The sequence below is a fragment of the Lepidochelys olivacea genome (genome assembly GCF_965140295.1).
Source record: "Lepidochelys olivacea isolate rLepOli2 genome assembly, chromosome: 11".
In the NCBI taxonomy this organism is placed as follows: Eukaryota; Metazoa; Chordata; order Testudines; family Cheloniidae; genus Lepidochelys; species Lepidochelys olivacea.
In genome coordinates this window covers 42,578,012-42,599,627 of record NC_140421.1, presented here as the reverse complement: position 1 = coordinate 42,599,627, position 21,616 = coordinate 42,578,012, and the positions used below count along the sequence as shown (strand labels likewise).

General features: G+C 42.7%; 2 protein-coding genes across 7 annotated transcripts in view; both read left to right on the top strand.

The window, feature by feature from the left end:
• WIPF1 (WAS/WASL interacting protein family member 1) overlaps positions 1–11,099 on the top strand; it is a 99,959-nt gene extending 88,860 nt beyond the window's left edge. Inside the window, exons 11-12 of one of the 2 annotated variants that reach the window (XM_084642995.1) lie at positions 1,629–1,730; positions 10,419–11,099. In XM_084642995.1, the coding sequence (XP_084499121.1) occupies positions 1,629–1,730; positions 10,419–10,428 (112 nt within the window). In that variant the 3' untranslated portion in view covers positions 10,429–11,099. The remainder of the gene's footprint in view (positions 1–1,628; positions 1,731–10,418) is intronic. The other variant, XM_084642996.1, reaches the window with a different exon arrangement.
• A 457-nt stretch (positions 11,100–11,556) lies between these two features.
• Positions 11,557–21,616, top strand: part of GPR155 (G protein-coupled receptor 155) — a 46,895-nt gene continuing 36,835 nt past the window's right edge. For 2 of the 5 annotated variants that reach the window (XM_084643661.1, XM_084643665.1), the window contains exon 1: positions 13,034–13,512. The gene's annotated coding sequence lies outside the window, so the exon portion shown is untranslated. Of the gene's footprint in view, positions 11,620–13,033; positions 13,778–17,535; positions 17,612–21,616 lie in introns of those variants that run through there. The other 3 variants (XM_084643664.1, XM_084643662.1, XM_084643663.1) reach the window with 3 other exon arrangements.

Here is a 21,616-nt window from a genome sequence, read left to right as displayed (position 1 = left end):
GTCTTTCAATCTGTTCATTTTAAAGCACTTGCCAGAAGTTGTTCAATGTTTAATACAAATGCCTGGTATGACATTTCAGGTGGCATCATCAATCTGTTGCTGTACAGAAGAAACCAAAGAAACTTCATATCAAAACATATCCCTGCTACATTCCATTTGCTATTACAAAATGGATCCATGAGAATTTGGTCTACAATTACTCCAGCTTATTCTATCATGCAGTTGGAGAGTGACATGCATTAATATTTCTGGACAGGAATTTCCACAGTCAGCGTTGTAAAGTTAGCAGTGACAGCATACAGGTCCCGGTCTTGTTCACTATATTTTTCTTGTAAGCAACAAGCAGCGTGATAGTAGTGCTTCTTTTTGATTTAAAGTTACAAGCCCCAACTCTCTGCTGGCATAAACCCATTGACTTCAACAAGTTTTCACAGAACATTGGGGTTCTGTCAATAACAAAGAAGCACTTGAGTAAGTATTTTTCATGAGTAAGTAACAGAGAGAAAGGAGATTACGTAAAAGGTGCTATTCTCTTCTTTCAATTGTGTCTACAATTGCTAACAATGGTTGTATCCATAAGTCTCTAAGTGTTCCATGTTGTTCTAAAATAAATGAACAGCTGGCTGGAAATTACACTGCTACTATATTGGTAGAACTCAAGGTGTATTTCATCCTGATTCATTTGTGTGTACCATAATTACCTCTGCCTGCTCATCTCCTTCCAAAAGTAGTGATACCCCTGTCTTCCTGCAAAGGTCAATCATTGTCACATTCTACTGGGAGCTTATTTTGTGATGTTCAGTGGTGTTTAAGGCAGGGGTAGCTGCACTGCCTATTATTAAGATTGCCTGACACTACTATCAGATTCGGCAGCAGGTAGCTAAGGCTAGAGGTGGCTCCAGTCAACCTAAATCCAGCTCCACTGGTGAAACCCAGATGTGCACTATGTGATGCTGTGATGGGCTCCTCAAGCTGCCTCCTAGCAAGCCAATGGGCCAGAACAGGGAGCCAGGCCTAGGCCAGCACCAGGGGACAGGAGCAGAGCCGCCACTGCCCAGGGTGAGTGCTGGATGGGCCCATACCCCAGGCCTCCCCTCTGCACCAGGCTGGGATAGATCTGCGCACGGACCCCCCCACAAACAATATTTTCATCCTTCACCTGTGATTAGAGATCCCTGCTTTCAGCTACTTAGAACTTCAAACTTTAGATGTTTGCCTGGAGTTTTCCGTGCTGGGTGTCCGCCTCAGGCTGCAATTTTATTTTTATTTTTTAAATTTCAGCCAAAACTGTTGAGCAAGTTCTGAGAATGAGGCTAGGGGAAAACACATTGTTTTGCCAATATTAAAATGTTTTTGAAACTTTCTTTGAAAAGCTCTAGGGCCTTTGACCGCTCCAGCATTGCTCCAAACTTTTACAGGGTGCAGGTAAATATAACTCTGATGTTCTCTTATGAATGCTACGTCCTCATCACACAATGATTCAACACATTCCAGCTCTGAGTTACCAGGACTCAAAAGGGCTTCCCTGTAATAGCTGCTCCAGGCTGGGGTGGGACCAGGCACTGGAACTGACAACAAAGAGCTTGTCTCTCCTTTGCTCTTGATGACACTCTTGTCCCTACCCCCAGGCTCAGGCAGAGTGGAGGAAGCTGTCTGATTGGATGCAGAGGAGACAAAAGCCAGTCCTGGGGTGAGGAGAGGAAAAGGAGAAGATTGGGACAAGGCTTCTGGTGAGAATGGGATGAGTAGGAGGGTGCAGAGAAGAAGTGTGCCTGGGAGGTGGAGTAGGAGAGCCAGTGTGGGATGAAGGGGAGAGATAGATCAGACAAGGAGCCAGGAGGGAGGAACTCCTGACTTACAGCTAGGCAAAGGATTTGGGGCCGGAGAGGGAGACTAGGAGTGGTTGTGTAAGGAGACTGGATCTGGGATGAGAAGCCTGAGTAGTGGAGACTGGGGGACTCGGTAGGCAAAGAGAAGGGGACTGGGACAAGGAGCCAGGAGGAGAGGGGAAAAAGAGCAGGATTTGGACAAGGACAGATTGGAGGGGACGAAGTAGAGGGAGTCAAGTTTGGTGTCATGGGCAGAAATATCTGTGACCATTACAGCACACTCCCCTCCAGATCAGTTATTCCTTTGGCTCAAGTGGCAGAGGTCTGTATAGTGGATCTAAAGGTTTCAGATCTGCTGATGAACCAGGTGGGTCTCACTATGATGCTATATGATAGAATTTTGAGGAGGGGAGGGGAGTTCACTTTGCTTTTTTAAAACTTGGGATATTACCCACCCATCCACATACACAAAATTGTAAGTGAAAGAACTAGGGCTGTCCATTAATTGCAATTAACTCATGTGATTAACTCAAAAAAATTAACCGCAATTAAAAACATTAATCGCGATTAATCACACTGTTAAACAATAGAACACCAATTGAAATTATTAAATATTTTTGGAAGTTTTTCTACATTTTCAAATATATTGATTTCTGTTACAACACAGAATACAAAGTGTATAATGCTTACTTTATATTATTATTTTTATTAGAAATATTGGCACTGTAAAAAACAAAAGAAATAGCATTTTTCAGTTCACTTCATACAAGTACTATAGTGCAATCTCTTTATCATGAAAGTGTAACTTACAAATGTAGATTTTTTTTATTACAGAACTGCACTCAAAAACAAAACAATGTAAAACTTTAGAGCCTACAAGTCCACTCAGTCCTACTTCTTGTTCAGCCAATTGCAAAGACAAACAAATTTGTTTACATTTACGGAAGATACTGCTGCCTGCTTCTTAATTATAATGTCACCTGAAAGTGAGAACAGGCGTTCGCATGGCACTTTTGTAGCCAGTATTGCAAGGTATTTATGTGCCAGATCTGCTAAACATTCATATGCCTCTTCATGCTTGACCACCATTCCAGAGGACATGTTTCCATGCTGATAATGCTTATTAAAAAAAATAATGAGCTAATTAAATTTGTGACTGGACTTCTTGGGGGGAATTGAATCATAGAATATCAGGGTTGGAAGGGACCTCAGGAGGTTATCTAGTCCAACCCCCTGCTCAAAGCAGGACCAATACCCAACTAAATCATCCCAGCCAGGGCTTTGTCAAGCCTGAACTCAAAAACCTCTAAGGGAGGAGATTCCACCACCTCCCTAGGTAACCCATTCCAGTACTTCACCACACTCCTAGTGAAAAAGTTTTTCCCTAATATCCAACCTAAACCTCCCCCACTGCAACTTGATACCATTATTCCTAGTTCTGTCATATGGTACCACTGAGAACAATCTAGATCCATCCTCTTTGGAACCCCCTTTCAGGTAGTTGAAAGCAGCTATCAAATCCCCCCTCATTCTTCTCTTCTGCAGACTAAATAATTCCAGCTCCCTCAGCCTCTCCTCATAAGTCATGTGCTCCAGCCCCCTAATCATTTTTGTTGCCCTCCGCTGGACTCTTTCTAATTTTTCCACATCCTTCTTGTAGTGTGGGGCCCAAAACCGGACACAGTATCCCAGATGTGGCCTCACTGATGCCGAATAGAGGGGAACGATCACGTCCCTTGATCTGCTGGCAATGCTCCTACTTATACAGCCCAAAATGCCATTAGCTTTCTTAGCAACAAGGGCACACTGTTGACTCATATCCAGCTTCTCATCCACTGTATAGGAAGAGCCCCTGTGTGGCAATACCTCAGAGGGCAGGATGATGACCTGTTATATTATTTCTTTTCTTTCTATATGGGGTGGTATGAAGGGGTGTACCTGGCCCTTTGAGGCCCCCTGCTGGAGGCCTTGCGATGCTACCTTATCCTGTCCCAGATAAGGGGGGGTCCTCTGGGCCTACCTAGAAAGACTGCAGAGAAGCAGCCAATCAGCGTGCAGCAGATTCAAATAAAAGGAGTTGCAGGGCCTGAGCAGCTCAGTTGCTGGCTGGGAACAGATGGGCTAGGAGACAGCAAAACTCTCCAAGCAAGGAAGCCTCGGAGAGACCGTGCTCAAGCAGGGATAGGACAGAGACAACCCAAGGATTATAAGCCTAAGGTAACATGTGAAGATGGTGGGACTGAGTGGGAAGCAGCGAGGGGGAATGCAGCAGCAACTATTCAGGGAAGCAGTACATGGCCACTGGTGCAGGATCCCTGAGTTGAGACCTGGAGTAGTGGGCAGGCCTGGAGTAGTGGGCAGACCACCACCACCAGCCACCAGTGCTGGAAAGGCCGAAGCCCTGGAAAGGGGACATGGCTAATTTAAAAGCCCAAGAAAAAAGGCTAGATTTAAAAGGGCCCAGAGACAGGACTGAAGACCCCAGAGAAGGCCAACCATGTGTTGAACCTTGATACCCCAAAAGGACACTAAACTTGGGAGGTGACCTGGATGGAGAACTGGGGCAATGAGAACTGGTGAAAACAAAGAGTTTCAAGGGAGAAAGCCCTGGGGGCAGTGCTCTATAACAGTTAGCCTAGAAGGGGTTCATCCATTGTTGACTGAGTGACTTAGCCGGAGGGCTGAGCCACTTAAGATCCACCCGATGAGGTTATCAACCTACCGGGGGCACCAGGTGAAAAAGAAAACTGCAGCACCACACTCAGCTGACAGGAGGCACTCACAAGAGTGGGTTCATCGATTCCAAGGCCAGAAGGGACCATTGTGATTATCTAGTCTAACCTCCTGTGTAACACAGGCCATAGAACTTCCCAAAAATAGATCCCGGAGCAGATCTTTTTAGACAAACATCCAATCTTGATTTTAAAATTGTAAGAGATGGAGAATCCATCAAAAACTTTGGTAGATTGTTCAAATCGCTAATTACTCTCACTTTAAAACATACTTTATTTCCAGTCTTAATTTTCATACCTTCAACTTCCAGCCATTGGATTGTGTTATACCTTTTTCTGCTAGAGTGAAGAGCCCATCATCAACTATTTGTTCCCCATGTAGGTACTTACAGACTAACGTTGTCTTTATTAAGCTAAATTATTAATTTCCTTTAATCTTACTATAAGGCATGTTGGCTAAGAATTCTTTTGGTTCTTCTGTGAACCCTCTCCAATTTATTAACATCCTTCTGGAAGCGTGGATACTAGAACTGGACACACAATTCCAGCAGCCGTTGCGCCAGTACCAAATACAGAGATACAATAACTGCTCTAATCCTACTGAGTTTCCCCTGTTTATGCATCCAAGGATCACAGTAGTCCTTTTGGCCACAGCATTGTACTGAGAGCTGATGTTCAGCTGATTATCCACCACGGCCCCCAGATCTTTTTCAGAGTCACTGCTTCCCAGGATAGAGGTCCCCATCCTGTAAGTATGGCCTACGTTCTTTGTTCCTAGTGATGTATATTTACTTATAGCAGTATTAAAACATACACTGTTGGCTTTGCACAGCTTATCAAGCAATTCAGATCGCTCTATATCAGTGTGTGACGCTTTCTCAGTGTGCAGAGTGGTAAAGTCACTCTGTTACCCATTTGCCTCAGCATAAAAGGGAACTGCTGGGGCTAAACTGAGTCACAACTCTTTGTCACTCCAGTTTGCTAGTCAGCCCCACAGAGTCCTCAGGACTCCACCAGTCCTAACTTTGCCTTGCAGGTTAATCCTTGGTGCATTCAGCTCCCAGACTCTCCAGAAGCATCTCCCTGCAGCATCCAGCCCCTGTCACTGGACACCCACAGAAATGACCAAGTCTGCTGTCTCCAAAGAGACAGGATACACAGCCGCCTGTTGGCTTAGCTGAGGATTCACACTTTATTTCAACACACTGCATTGGGATGAACTTACAGTGCAAGGAAACATAAGTTTATTAATAAAGAACAGAAATTCAACTGATACTAAGCAAAGGTAACAGAGAGAGAGAAATAGTTAAAAATAAAACTAAAGGATAACATGCTTCTAAGTGACTAAAACTTAACTAACCAAAATTCTTGGCTAAAATAAGATTCTTACCTAAATCGGCCTTTCAGTGTCACCCACCCACATGTTAGGGGATCCACTGTGCAAAAATACAAAGAGCACTGGCCTCTTTGTCCCCTAAGTGATGGGTAACCAAAGGTCATTTTGCTGCCCCTTATATTCCCCAAAGTTTATTGTCTCTGACACCAGAATCAGGATGAATCCCTGGGGTTCAGACTCCAATGTCTTCCCAGGCTGATTTCACATCCTCATGTTAATTTGTTGCCCCTGTGTATCTCCAATGCAAATGAACTGCCTACTGTCTCTGGCATCACCTTGCTCAATTCCCATTAGAGACATGGGGATAACTATATTCCCTCTTGTCTGGAAGACAACTCGTTTCTCCCTTAGTTTGGTTACAGACTTAAAGCATAATATCAGTAATTCCTCATATAGTGTAATAAATACATTTTTCAATTATATTAATGGCCAGTGTGTCACCAGCTTTCATTTGGTACTCATACAACATTCTTTATAGATTGATATCATGACAGCAATGTGATAGGTGTAATGAGTTTGTCAAGCTTGATAGGAGTTGCTGAGTAGTGAAATACCAGTGGGCCTCTGTGTCACACAGTGACCATAGGATTAGATAGGTAAATAAAAGGGTTTTAGCAGCCATGGGAAGACCTTGGAAATAATGTGCTTAAAGTTAAAAAAAAAAAAATGTAACTGGAGAGAAGTTGTAAAAATGCTGAGCTCAGAATGTGGATGATAAGAAAAGAGGGGCCTCTAATTATCCCGGATGGTTCCAACTAGTTTGAACAATAAAGAAGGGTTGTGCATGTTGAGTCAGAAGTAACTTTAACATACCAATGTTACCTTGGAGCTGTACCCGGTTATACACAAGCTTCAGCTAAAGAAGTATTGGTCAGCAGCTAGGAAGAAGTATGGTAAAGATTTAAAAAATAAAATAAAAAAAGACTTGGAAAAAGGGAACCCAGTCAGCAATCTTATCTACTTCAGGCCTAAGAACAGGGTCTAGCCCTAAACTGCTAAAGTTAGTAATTGGCAATGACATAACTTTTTTGTTAAAGGGTAGAAAAGGGTGAGCTCTTAAATGGCTCATCACTAGTACCTGGCTGACCAAATTGGAGCCAGTCAGCATAGGTTTGACCACCCCTGGGTCTCATCCTTTGTAAGTATTTGATCATTACTTATAAACGTTTGTTGTTGTATAGCTGTAGTAACTGCTTATCATTTAGGCTTTTAAACATGTTTAGAGCAATTACATAAATACTTGAATTTAATGAAGGAATTTATGGTTAAATCAGTGTCTGGCAGGACCCTATATTAGTATCCACAACAATTCCAGTAGTGACCTGTCCTCTTTATTATTTACCACTCACCCAATTTTTATGTCATTCAAAAACTTTCAGTGTTTATTTTTATTATTATTATTCCAGGTCATTGATGACAATGCCTAATGTAAGACCAAGAACAGATCCCTGTTGGACCCCACTAGAAACACCCATTCAATGATGATTACATTTTGAGACCTATCAGTTAGCCAGAGTTTAAACCATTTAATGTGTGCCATGTTAATTTTATATCATTCTAGTTTTTAAATCAAATTGTTACCATGTCAAATGCTTTACAGAAGTCTATTACCTCAACACAACTATCTTTATCAATTAAACTTGTAATCTCATCTAAAAAAAGATATTAGTTTGACAGCATCTAGTTTCCACATCAAGCCCTGTATCTTGCCTAAGACCAATGTCTTACTGACAAACCTATAGTTACCCAGGTCATCTCATTTACCCTTTTTAAATATGGGCACATTACCTTTCTTCCAGTTTTCTGGAACTTCCCAAGTGTTCCAAGACACATTGAAAATCAACATTAATGGCCCAGCAAGCTCTTTTGCCAGCTCTTCTAAAGCTCTTGGATGAAAGGTATCTGGACCTACTGATTTTAAACATGCTTAAGTGTTGTAGCTGTTTTTTAATATTGTCCCAATGTAGTGGAACAGAGAGTGCTATCACATCATATGATATGACCACGGGATAGCTCAGTGGTTTGAGCATTGGCCTGCTAAACCCAGGATTGTGAGTTCAATCCTTGAGGGGGCCATTTACATATCTGGGGCAAAAATTGGGGATTGGCCCTGCTTTAAGCAGGGGGTTGGACTAGATGACCTCCTGAGGTCCCTTCCAACCCTGATATTCTATGATTCTATGTTACTATTTTCCCCCCCAAATAGAGAACATAAATATTTATTGAATACTTCTGCCTCTTCTGTGTTATTATTGATAATTCTACCATTTTCATCCAGTACTGGTACAAAACCATTGTTAGGATATTTTTTTGTCCCTAATATATTTTAAAAACTTGTATTGTCCTTATCTCTGTTGGCCACAGAGTCCTCCTTGTTTCCCTTTGCTTCCCTTATCAATTTTCTACAATTCCTAGCTTCTGTTTTATATTCATTACTATCAACTTCCCCTTTCTTCAATTTGTTTATTTTTTATAGATGCGTTCAATTCCCCTCTAAACCAGGTTCATTTTTAAACCAATATAGCAGAATTCCTTGTTTGTGGATTTTTGAACATCTAGTAAAGTGTTCTTAAACAATTCCCAATTATTCACATTTCCCTGATTAAATTCTTCCTGAGAGCTGATGTGGCTCACAATTGTTTTCACCTTTGTGAAATATGGTACTCTTAAATTTCTCTGTGTGTGTGTATACAATGTATTTTTCTGGTCTGGACTTTATTCTGTTTGCACATTATAAATATGATCAAGTCATGATGATGGACTTATTATTGCAAGATCACTTTCACTGAAGGTGCCTTCCACCTTCAAATTCTCAACTAGTTCTGCCCTATTTGTCAATTAAATCTAGAACAGCCTCTCCCCTTCTCCAGTTTCTGTAATAAAAAGTTGTCTGACGCGGGCTCCCCTGGGGCCTGATATAGCAAACACATGGGTGTGGGCATCCATTGATAGAGTTGTGTACATGTGTCAGGGGGAGGAGAAACTAACAAAGAAGCAACAGAAAGCCAAGGACAGCCAGAACAAGCTCTAGGAACCTGAGAAAAGCCTAGAGAGATTTTGGGCTAAATGCTAACCGGAAAAGCACCTGGAACTGTGAGCAAAAAAACTGTTTGCCTACTGAGTTCAGGAAAGCAGGACTTTGTAAATAAAGAGGAATGCATCAGAGAAATAGCTGACTCCAAATCAACTTTTCCACCTGATTGAAGCAACCCACTAGACCCTGAATTTTGGCTAACAGCTCAAGTAAAAAAAGGGATGACAATATTCTCTGTCCCGTAGTACTTTCTTCTACATTATTGACATCAGTGATACGGTGGTCATCTGTACAGTATTTAATTAGTATTGTACTGAGGACCGTGTGGTTATTTTTCTCAATGTGTATTCTATAATTAGTTGAGTTAAAGAACTAGTTTAATATGTTAAAGGCATGCTGCCTTGTCTACATGAGGTTGTTAACATGTGCTTAGCTAACATCTTTCAAGTCCTAGTCTAGACAAGGCGTTTCTAGGCTAGGGAGCATGGGTTTGAGTATGATCCTTAAACAATGTTCCCACTAGTGCAGCTAACTCACCCCCCCCCCCGCCACCTTTTTTGCGGGTTTTTTTGTGTTTTGTTATTCCCTTTCCACTTTTTTCCATTTGTGAGCATCTATTCTAAGTTTATTGTTCTCTCATTAGCTTCTCCTTTTTGTTGTCCTGCCTCTCCATTTTTTTATCTTCTTTCCATTTCTGTTTCTCCCCTTTTCTGTTTTGTTTTTTCTCCCCCAGGCTGGTCATGCACATAGCACTAGTCTAGAAAAAGGAACAGAATGAAATTGATGTGATCCTAGGCTGTTTCACTCTGCTGCTACTGTTGGAGATGCTCTGTGTGTGGGAGCATCAATGACACAGGCCAATACAATTATCTACTGTTGGGAACAGAGGAAAGATAGACAAGCAGTGTCCTCAAAATCAGTACTGAACCAGTCACCTAGCATGGTGCAATGGAGCACTACATTGCCGAAGGTGCTCTTCTGGGACAAACTGTACTTAATGGGAGATTTCACAGCACTTTACACAAGACTAAGGGTCCTAAGACTGGTGTCCTGTCCACTGGTTTATGTTCTACCTAAACTCTCCTATAGTTTCAAATTGAGAAATTACTTTTCACTTTCTGTTGTGTGGTGTTCCTGACTCAGAATATCTACCATGTTTCATCCTAGAAGTGGTGCATTTGTCACTATACCACTTAGTCTGTAAAGAGTTTTCAGTCCAGTCAGGAAGAAAGGTGTTTTATAAGTGCAAATAATTATTTCTTGTATGTCCTTATTCTTTATCTTTCTGTAGTTGATATTCAAAGGGTAACAATCATAAAATACTTGTTTTCATAACATTCTGTATTCTAAGTAGAAATTTGATTTCCCCCCCATTTCATTTATTCTTTTCTCCTCTCTTGATTATCTTTTTTTCTTTTTTCTTTCAGTGGTGCTTAAGACTGGAACTTCCCAGAAGAATTGTGTTCAACCTTTTTACCAACTTGTGATCTCTTAATGAACTTTAAAATATGAAAATTGAAGTTATATTACTATCAATGTTTTTACCTCCATTCTTCCCTTAATGGTGTTCCCCACAATACCCCAAAACCAGAATTGTAAGTATCAGGATAGGAGCACTTTTCTGGATCTAGGGATGTGCATCTGACTACCATGCTCAAGAAGGAACACCCAACCTAGGGTGACCAGATGTCTAGATTTTATAGGGACAGTCCTGATTTTTGGGTCTTTTTCTTATATAGGCTCCTATTACCCCCCAACCCCTGTCTCAATTTTTCACACTTGCTGTCTGGTCACCCTACCGCCACCACTCTGACAATCCCTTACGGTAGCTACTAGTGAGGTGGGAAAGATTACACGGTGCTCCTTTAAAGTTTCCTACAATCCCTTTTCCAAACATTTTTGTTCCTTCAGTGCCCCCTTCTGTTTTGGTTAAGGGCTTTTATATCTCTTTTTATATAAACCTTTTCATTATCCTTGCCCTAAGTATCCTGTTCATGTTGTTTCTCCCCCCACCCCACCCCTTCTTAAAATATAACATCCTATTTGTTCCCTTCAACTTCCCTTTGGATTTGATAGATTCAGGGGTATAAGAGCCAAGATTGACCCATTTTGGGGAGAGAATGTTTGACAAAAAATAAAGTTTCTTTTTAAGTTGTCTGTCACCTGTCCATCCTTTTTCCTCTGCAATTGTTGGTTCTCAGTCTCTTTTTTTTGTTGTTGTTTTTCTTTCCAGTTTATCTACATGCTGAAAGCTTGTATTAAGTCTTTTTCTTGTGTGTGAGATTCTTGTTTACTTAGTTGAAGGCCCCAGGTTTGGTTTGATTTTTTAATTGACTTCCTAAAGAAACTATGAAAATTCCCCTGCCTGTAAGTTCCACTGTAAGTTCCACAATACGAGGGGTTATTGGCACAGGTATGTGTGCTCCAAGTGTTCAGAACACGGAAAACACGCTGTTTTGGGCTTTGAGCTTTTGAAGGTCCTACACACAGAGACTGAAAGGGAAGGTATACAAAGAAAGCATTTTACAGTTGTCCCCCCTTCAGACAGACGGCAGTGAGATCAGAGCGGAAGCAACACATGACTTAGTTCCTTCCTGCTCAGCCACCACCAAGACTGATGGAAAATGGGTAAGTCATGACCTGATTTCTCCTTCCTTCAATAGTGGGTTAAGAAGAGGCAACTTAAAGTCTGATTCTCCTTTGCAGCAGCAAGAGAATCATGACTATTGATTCTAAATACCCAACTTAAGTTATCAAGTAAGGCATAGTTAATTATAAGGCCAGCCTTTGCAGGTTATATATTAACACAGTTTGGAAACTCAGCCTCCAACTAAATTAGTAGGCTAAACATGTTACAACAAATATAGAAAACTATCACCTCCTGACTACTCTCTCTTAATTCTATGATAATTTGCTCTTTCTGTTATTGTGGAGCATTACATGGGTAATGTTTAATTTCTAGTTTTAGTTCTAGTTTACTTAAAAAAGAAACAAAATAGCAAATTAAAAGCTTCCACCTTTATGCCCTGCTGTTAGTGTTTAAAGCTTTAGAGATGAGGCTCCTTGCATCTAAATTTTATGCACCCACTGGCCCTATCCATGGCTGTATATACACAGATTCTATAGGCATCTAGCCCCTGAGCCTTTGTGACGAGGATCTGGGGGCTTACAGAGCCAAACATTTGTGGGCCTGAGATCCGGTTCATGATGTGAAATGCTTCACCTGCTCATGCAGAACAGTGACACTATTAAGGGAGTGATACAGCAAGTTTCTCAGAGAAAGGCCCAAGCCCTACTCTTTCAGGCTCCCAAGAAGAGATTCCAAATGCTGTTGAGAACTAATCCCCAAAGATGGGAGTCTTTCTCAGCATAGGGAGAACAGGGGGCCAGATTCTACAACCCTTCTCTCCTCCCAAGGAGTGAGGCTGGGAGCAGCTCTGTTCCTACTAACAATGAAAAGCAACTCTGGCTCATTTAGGGGAGGTCATCTTTCTGCTCTGTGAGGTCACAGGGAATGGGGTGGGGGGGGGGTGAGGGCAGGTCTTGTGACCACCTTTCCCCTTCCTCGAGACAGGATTTCTGAAAGGGTGGGGGGATCTGTCATAGCCCTTGTCAGGAACAAGACTTGGGATCAGATCTATAGTCTCCTCCCCCGCCAAGGAAATGCGGGGTTAAGGTCTGAGGCCTCCCTTTCCCTCTCCAAGAGGAGTAGGGCTGCATGATAAACTCCCAGCCTGAGGAAACTTGGGGACACATCCAAAGCCCCCCGTTAGTAAGGAGATGAAGGGATAGCTCTGCAGCCCCTTCATAAGGAGAGAGGGGAATAAGTCTATAACCCCTCCCTCCAACAGGCATACGGGGGAGATAGACCCACACCCCAAGGAGCTGGAGGGGTGAGAGTGTGCCACATACCCCCATCCGAGAGAGGAGCTGGAGGCAGCTCTGTGCGCCCCCGGGTAAGGAACGGTGCTCTCCACCCCCACAAGCTACTCCCTGAGAGGGGGCGGGGTCAAGCGGCTGCATCTAGCACGGACTTGGGGCCCAAGCCCACCGAGCGCCGCCATCTTGAGGGCCGGCCTCCCCACCCCTGCCCTTCCTCGCCGCGTCAGCGACTGACTAGCTCCCTCCACGCTCCCGGCTCAGCAGCGGCGATGCGCGCCCAGCTCCCGCGGCTGGGGCTAGCGCCTGGCTGCACCCGACGCAGGGCGGGCACTTAGACTCGGGCGCCTCCTCTGTGGGGCTGGGCCCTACCGCGCGTGGGAGCTGCCGAGGGACCCAGGGCGGCAGCGCTGCGCCTAGCCTCCCGCTCCATGGGGCTGAGCTGGAGACCGGCCCCAGCCTGCGGCGGCCAAGTCCTGCGCCAGGCAGAGGCGGCGAAGGGCACCTCGGAGAGCAGAGAAGGCCTGGGGGAGCGGCCGGTGGCCGGGCACTGAGAGGGCCCCAGCACTCAGGGGCTCCGGAGCCGGCATGTGCGCTCCCGCGTTGGGGCTGTGACCGTCGCGGGGAGATCTCCTGAAATCTGTATGTTATTGGGGGCGGTACGGCGTGTGTGCCGGGGGGATGTCAGCCGGTCCCTGCTCCAGGCTGTGCCTTACGTAAGGCTGCGCTGGACACGGTGTGGATGTTTCTTCTCTCACTGCTGGTTTGCAGCGAGATCTTCTGTGCAGATGCCCGGGCTGTCTCCTCCTCGGAGGCGCTCAGCCTGCCCACGGGAAGGGGATTTTTTACTTAGCTGCCTACCGTTTGCGACACCCTAACGACTGTGACTTCAGTAGGCGCTTAGCAGGTGTGTGTGTGTGTGTAAATTTACCCTTTAATACTCACTTCAAGCTATCCAACAACACATCTTACTTACTGATAAACATGATCTCATTCCAAAACTATAGTGTTGGTTACACCGTGTTTTCAGTATGATTGTAAACACCTCTGGTACAGTTTGCCACTGACTGAAAAAATCAATTTTCATCAGTCTTAGCATTGACTTGTTTGTTTTTTTTGCACCAATTATTTTCGTACTTGTCAAACTAGACAAAGTGAAGCATCTGCTGTGTATATCTGTTATAATATATTCAAGTAGATTTAGTTTAAACACACCACCAAACTAAACAATTAGGAAACCCACCTAGCCTTCCTTTTCATCTTCCAGCTTTTCCCTCAAGTCTTCTGTTACGCAGCACATTGCAATTAGTTTTGTACTTGTCAGACACAGACATTTCCCAATCATGAATGTGGTTACTCATACACAGAAGGAGCATAGTAGGCACTCATAGAAAATAAATATGAAGTACTAATCATAGGGCTTTACTTTTCACTGTATGTTTAAAAGAATTTAATAAGAGTGAGTGATTAGGTCTTAGCTGATTTTACAAATGGGAAAACTGAGGCACTGAGGGGTTTTTTGTTTTAAAGGGATGTTGAATCTAAAAATCACACTTCAGTGTGTAAAATATTTTACTGACTGTAGCATCAAAGATCACATCTACAAATAAAACATAACATTACTATAACTAAAAGAGAGTAGGGGAAATATTTTTCCTTTTCAGTTTGTTTACTTTGTGCAATTGGCAACACTTCTCATATTGTTAGGGCTTTTCTACACACCGAATTTACACCCATTTAACTTACTTAGTTGGAAGCCACGCCTTTTAGTTATATCAGTGCCATTTTGTATGTAGACCAGGGCCTTCATTTCACTGCTTCTTTTGTGTAGTCAGTTTTCTTAGTTGTTGTTGTTTCTGTGGAATCTAGGCACTTTCACACAGCAAAAGTGTGGGGAAAAAATTAAAAATAGGAAATATTTTAAAACCCTAAACAGTGTGGAGGGAAACAAAGAAGAAGGGTTGGTACCTGAAACTACTTTTGGAATTGACTAGAGTTCAGACTAATGGCGTCCCTTTTCGGTGATTTCCCCAAGGTTACACCGTTACTCTTCATTTACTCTCCCAAGGCTAGAAGACCGAATGGCAGTGTACAGGAGTGGAATCTGTACCAATCACTTCTCACCACTACAGTATCTTTTAATTTAAAGCACTAAGGTGATGCAATTAACTTCCTCTTTTTGGTGGTTTTATTACTCTAGACAATTTTAAAAGCAGACAAACCCATTCAGTATGTTATTCCTCTAATGTGAGCACCTGAGATGCAGAGCTCTTTCATGGGAGATATTGCCCCTTCTGTCAAGGTTTCCACTTAAATGAGTTTGTCCAACAGAACTATAATGTGTTTATCACCAGCAGGATATTGTTATATTGCATCATGTTGTAAATGAGGTGATCTGCTTTGTGAAAGTGATCTCAGGATCCATTAACAATTTACAGAATCTCTTCAACAAAATCAGCATGTTTCTGGTAGAAAGTCCCCTCAGAATTTTGGGGAGGGTCAGTAAGAAGAATTTTTGTGGAACTCCAAACTTAATTTATCTTCCATTAAAAGTGGAGGGGAGAGTGAAGAGGGTCTTCATGCAGGAGAGGTGGAACCCAGCTGCTTGTGCTGGGGTTTACGCATAGTTGCCAGTATTTAGAAGAGTGTTCAAGAAATAGTACTCTGATCAAAGCAGGGATCTGGGAGTTCTCGAACTCCTAGCAACTGGAGAGTTTGGTTTGTGTTTTAGTGCTTTACAAATATTAATCAGTACACCCACCACTCATGTGAAGTAAGTAACTAAGTAAGTATTATTGTCTGAGTTTTACAGATAGGGTACTAAGTTAGTGTTGGAGTTGGGGTTATAGAATGCAGTAGGTCCTTATACTCTGGTGCTTTTTAGTCTACTACTAGACCAGACTTCCTCTTGTTGTTGAGCTATCCCTCCTTGAGACCAGTAGCTACAATGTTTGCCTGGCAGAGGAGCTAGCTTAGCAGCTGTCCTTAGCACAAATGGCAGCCTAGGCAGCACTGTCTCTAAAAGTCATGAATTAGTCGTTAGTCCCCCCAGAATAAATGCATCTGTGACTAACTTCTCCCTCTCCCTTCTCTGGAATAAGGGAAAAAAGTGGGAGGCCAGGTCTACACTACAAACTTTTTAGATGGTGTAGTTAACGCCAGTCGGGCTTGATTTGTGACTGACAGCTGTGCTAGGAGAAGCTCAAAGGGTAGCTGCACTTACCTACTGGTAAAACTGTGCTTTTGCACAGATAGCTTATGTCATTTGAGTGGGTATAGTGGAGGAGGGAGGTCCTAGACTAAGCTACATGAGCAAAAACGCAGTTTTGCTGGTATAAGCTGGGTCCACAGTAGGAGTGCTTTACCAGCACAATACACCCTTGTAGCTATATAGCTATGCCAGCAAGGCTTTATAAGTATAGGCCTGGCCTCAGTTCCTGATCTGTAAGATGGGGATAGTAATATTTCTCTACCTCACAAGGATGTTGTGAGGATAAATATATTCAAGATTGTGAGGCGGTCAGATCTATGTCACTAGAGGGCCATATAAGTATATTAGGCCAGGTCTACACTAGAAAAGGTTTGCTGGTGTAACTATAATGGCACCCCCCCGCCACCACCTCCCAGCTGTAGATGCAACTTATACTGGCAACAGTATCATTTATACCAATTCCCTGAGGAAAATAAGCTACACCAGCGAGAGCACTTTTATGCTGGTATAACTACATCTACATTAGGGCTTTTGCTGGCATCAAAGTTTTTTTTTTTTTTTTTTTTTGGCAGGGGCAGGAATCGCACCCTTAACCAATTGGTTTACTGTTGAAAGCGTTCTAGTGTAGATGGGGGTCTTATATAGGAAGGCACGGGACACAGGCTGCTGCTGTGGATCAGAACAAAGCCTTTGGGTGAAGGAGCCAGACACTGAGGTTATCGCTAGGAAGGCCCCAGAGTAGGCCAGGGAAAAGGCCAAGTTTTTAGTGCTCCTGAGAGCCTGGCCTCTGTAACTCTGCCTCATGTTCATTTAGGGTTTACTACCTGCAGAAGCCAAAATATACACCCTTCTCAGGTGTGGTTATGCAATTGTATCCTGCTTGGGACTGTTTGAGTGCAGAAGGAAGGGCTGAGAGTTTATTATTGCGCTGATTCTGTGCTGCAATCTATACTATGCAAAAGGGACCTAAAAACTAGCTTGGAAAAGTGCTTTCCACTAATAAATTAGTGGGAAATAGTCAAATACAGATGTTCATTGGAAAGGAAAAACTGGGAAGCAGCGATGCTGAAAGAGCCTTGGGGGTGAGAATGAGCAGTAAGTTAGACCTGAGTTTGCAATGTGATATCAGAGTGAAAAAGCCAATGTAACTTTGGGCTACAACTAGCTGTGCTATGTATTAGGGAGGTAATAATTTCTATGTGGGTCTCGTGCAACCATACCTGAGATATCTGTGTTCAGTTCTGGGTACCTTCTCATCAGAAGAATATTGAAAGCTCTGAGTGAGCAAGAAAAATAACCTGTGGGCTGGAAGAAAGTTTAAGCACTAAATGTGTATGGCTGAGCTAAACATCAGTTAAACTGAAGAGGGGACGTACTCTCTATCCAAATAGTTGAAAGGTGAAAACACTAGGGAGGAAGAGAAATTCAAGAAGTTGATACATGGAGGCCTATGTCAGCAGTCTCTTGGTGTGGTCTTTCGAGGGGCCCCAGTTTCTCCTGGCTGACTCTCCTTAGCTTGTCTTCAATCAGGTGAGTTCCTGGACCTTTACCTCTAATTAAGGCTATCAGCCTCACAGTCTGCTTCACTCTCTTGATTACTTTCCTGAAAGCAGCCTGGTGTCTGCCCTTTGCTGTCCCATGCCTTTTTGCCTCCTCTTCCATCTGTCTTGGCTACCTGGAGGCCTTGTTTCCTCTATTAGTTGCAGCTGTGGGCATCTGTCTCCATGATCGGTAGCTCTGGCAGCTGTGTGGGAGTGTGATCAAGCTGAAGAGATGGTTCTCTCCCCCCTCTGTCTATGCTCAGTGTGGGGTTTGTAGACCTGATTACAAGGGCATAACTTGGAGTAATGGGGTAAAATTTAGTTAGATCATCAGGAAAAACTAACTGATAGTGAAGTGTGTTGCATTCTCGCAAGAGAACTGCTGAATCCATGTTGTTTGGGAGATTTACAGCGTAGAGTGGACACAACATTGGAAAATGTACTGTATGGGATAAGGATGGACTGGTTGACCTAAAATAGGCTATTTTCATCCCAGTTGATCAAATGTGGTAAATGTACACAATGCTGCAAGGTGGGTAAGGTTGTCAAATATTTAGTCTGTGTCCCAAAGAACTTGCATTCTAAATGCATGTACGATATAAAATATAACAAATGTGGGCAGGGAAGGAGCTCTCTATAAGAACACTCGTATACATTGGTGCTCTGGATTAACGGTGTAATGTTTTATAATTCAATTGGGTTAGGAAAACTTTCTTTAAAAACTTCAAAGCTTTGTTTGTATCATTTAATAGGCTGACTTTTTAATGTGCAGTTAAATTGGAGAAGAGTTCCTATCACTGATACTAGTGCATATGTCACACTTGCCACAAAGTAATCAAGATGTGAAGGTTGTCTTCATGTTCTTTATGTATATAAATCTCCCCACTGTATTTTCCACTGAATGCATCCGATGAAGTGAGCTGTAGCTCACGAAAGCTTATGCTCAAATAAACTTGTTAGTCGCTAAGGTGCCACAAGTCCTCCTTTTCTTTTTTGCGAATACAGACTAACATGGCTGCTACTCTGAAACCTGTCTTTATAACCAGGGGAGAAACAAACTGTATATTGTTTTTTGTTTTTTTGTTTTTTTAAAGTAGGTAACACATTTGTGACTTTCTGTTGTCCATGTTTCCATAGCAACTGCAGAAATTAGAAAGGTCATCTCTATCTCAGTCTGAAATGGGGCACAGGAAAAAAAGCAGAATCTCTGTGGCCATGTCTACATTAGCATTTTTCTTAAAATCTCCAACTCTTAATCCAGCATCAATGCAGCATCACTATTGCTTGTAACAGTGGGAATGTTAGTGTAGACCACCAATTGGTATCTTTACCACTGTGTTGTGTACCTAAATTAAAGAATGCCTGTGTTGTGTCAATGCACATTCTGCTGCGGTTTTTCTATCGCGGCGGGACGGGGGGGGATGTTACCCTCTTTTACCCGCTCTTTTAGACGAAATTCAGAGTCCTACGGGTGATTTCAGTTGGAAGGAGAAATTGATGATGAAGGCAGGCATGTCTTTCATACAAACCTGTTTGCTTACCAAGAATGTACAAAGTCCTGTTTCCTTGAACATAGGAGGAATCAAACAACAAGAGAGTGTTTCTTTGCTCAGAGTTCCACGCCCCTTTCGGCCACCACTCAGCCCAGAATGTTCCCTCTCTGGGTTGTTGTTTTTCCCCCAGGGCCATGGTCCCAGGGTTTGCTTAGGCTATGTTCTTGGCTACTTTGGTCTCTGTTCTGGTGCTTCCATTCTGTCTCTCTCTCACACCCAGCTGCCCTTCCCCAGTTCCTGGCCAGCCTCTGTGATTATCACTCTTCAGGGAAACCCCTTGGCCAGTGTGGCCCAGGCTTACCAGGCTGATCTATTCCTTGAATGGTGGTTTCCATTGTTTTTTAGTACTAAACAAAGTTCCATTTTTCTAATGGCTCCCTCATAGGTACTTACCAGATCTGTGATCCCTGCAGCCACCAGCACCTCTCAGCATAAATATAAGACTTTGTCTTAAGTTCTTAACCAGATGAATGATGCAGAAAGTCTGGCTGGTTAGAAAGGATAATTGGCTTAGAATGGTGGTCTGATTTTTTTTTTTTTTTGCTTGGTGTGGTAGCAGTGGACATGATTTCTTCTGTGGCCACTGGAATTTATTCTTAATTAGAATAGGAATTCTCCTCTATTGTAGCATCCTCTCTTCTATTGTAGCATCTTATTGAGTATCCTTAGGCAATGGTGATGAAATACAGAGAGCTCTCTTTATTTAGTTTTAAATTAACAAGTTGGTAAGATGCCCCGTCCACTCCAAAATATCCCAGAGGTCAGGCAGAGAATAGAGCCAGTGGGAAAAGGGAGGAGGCTAGTTTCTTATTTTCTAGTCTGCTTGGCACTACTCTTCATTTTAATGCCATAAATGTACGAAAGAAAGCAGTTCACTCCAAAATATGTATTAATATATGAAACTGAAGTGTGCTTTCCCTGCTCTTGGACAGGAGGCCCAGCACTTGATAGCATTAAAAGCCACGTTACCATTAGCCAATTTTTAAAGGTTGTGGAAAACATTTTAACTATCTGAATAACTGAAAGAATATTTCCCCTCTTTTTACATTCAGAACTTGCATTCTTCTTATCAAATGATGTCATTTGTTCTTTCAAATGAACAGAACATCAAGGTGTGTGATGGGTACATACACCCACATGTTTTTCTGGTCATGCAGTCAGCAATCAGATGGTTCACAGAGGGGGCATTATGAAAGAAGCACATCAACTTAAAAATCACAATTTTGTCTGACAATGTTACTCCCCACCATTCAGAAGCAACGGTGTAACCAAATAAGATTAGACTGAATCAGATTGTTCACTCTGCATTTGACAGCATTCTCTGTTGAGTCAGTTAAACTGCTTCCTCAGCAGAATCAGTCATTTGCCCATTTGGATTGGTGTCTTATGCAGCATCATCAGAGATGGGGGGGAGGGGAATCTTTTAAAATTATATAAATATGGTTGTATAACAATAAAAATTGACTGAGGAACTTCGGAGCAGGCATGGGATCTGAAACTGCTTGTAACTCCTTGTTTGAAATAGTTTAGATTTCAGATTTGACAGGAGGGTATCATGCATGGGTAAAGCTCACGGGTTTTTTTTAAGCAGACTCCCTCCCCCATCTACATTACAACTGTAATTTAGTAATGAGACCATGTGACAGGATCTATCAGTCCTTCTCTGTTCGTTGCTGGAGGCATTAGAGCCCTGACATCCCCTGTTCAATGACCAGACCAGGCTACAAAAAAGACTTAGTCCTCCAGTGGCCTAGAATGGCTAGGAGGAGACTTTGACCAATCAGGACCCAGCATGCCAGTTAAAAAGGCTTGTCCCCTTTTTCTCAGGGCAGCGCTTCTGGATGAGAGTGGGACCGATCAGGAGCTCTGCTTGCCCAGAACCTCAGGGTCTTGCTTTCAAGCATTGCAACTAAGTGCTTGTCTTTGAGGTTCATTTATTTAAAGGTGCAGACAGCCAAATTCTGAGTTTATTTTTATTTAACTGTTTAGATACTGAAGTCAAGCTTGTGGCACAGACTACCCTCCTGCAAGCAGGTAGCCAAAACTTGTGGACTAAGCCGGGGGCGCCTGGAGTACCACCCAAACAGTCCCACCTGTGACATACCCAAATGCGGCACCTTTTTCCCCAAGCCTCGTTACAGCACCATTACAAGTTGTAATGTATATAGGACCTAACTGCATGGATTGTAACAGTGAGCTTCTTTTTTACTCTACAGCTTCTAATGGTGTTGTAATGGGATCTCCTGACTTGATTAGAGTTTTAGTATGTATGGAACTTCCCTCTTTCTGGCCCTGCTCACATTCACTTTTCATGACGTTAGGAAACAGTTTCTTAAAGAAAGCTCTTAAATATGATTTCAGCTAAAATGATGCTGCCAGTTGGTGTACATGAAACATAACTTACTTAAAAGTTTGTTTTTAAAAACAATGTTGTGTACACT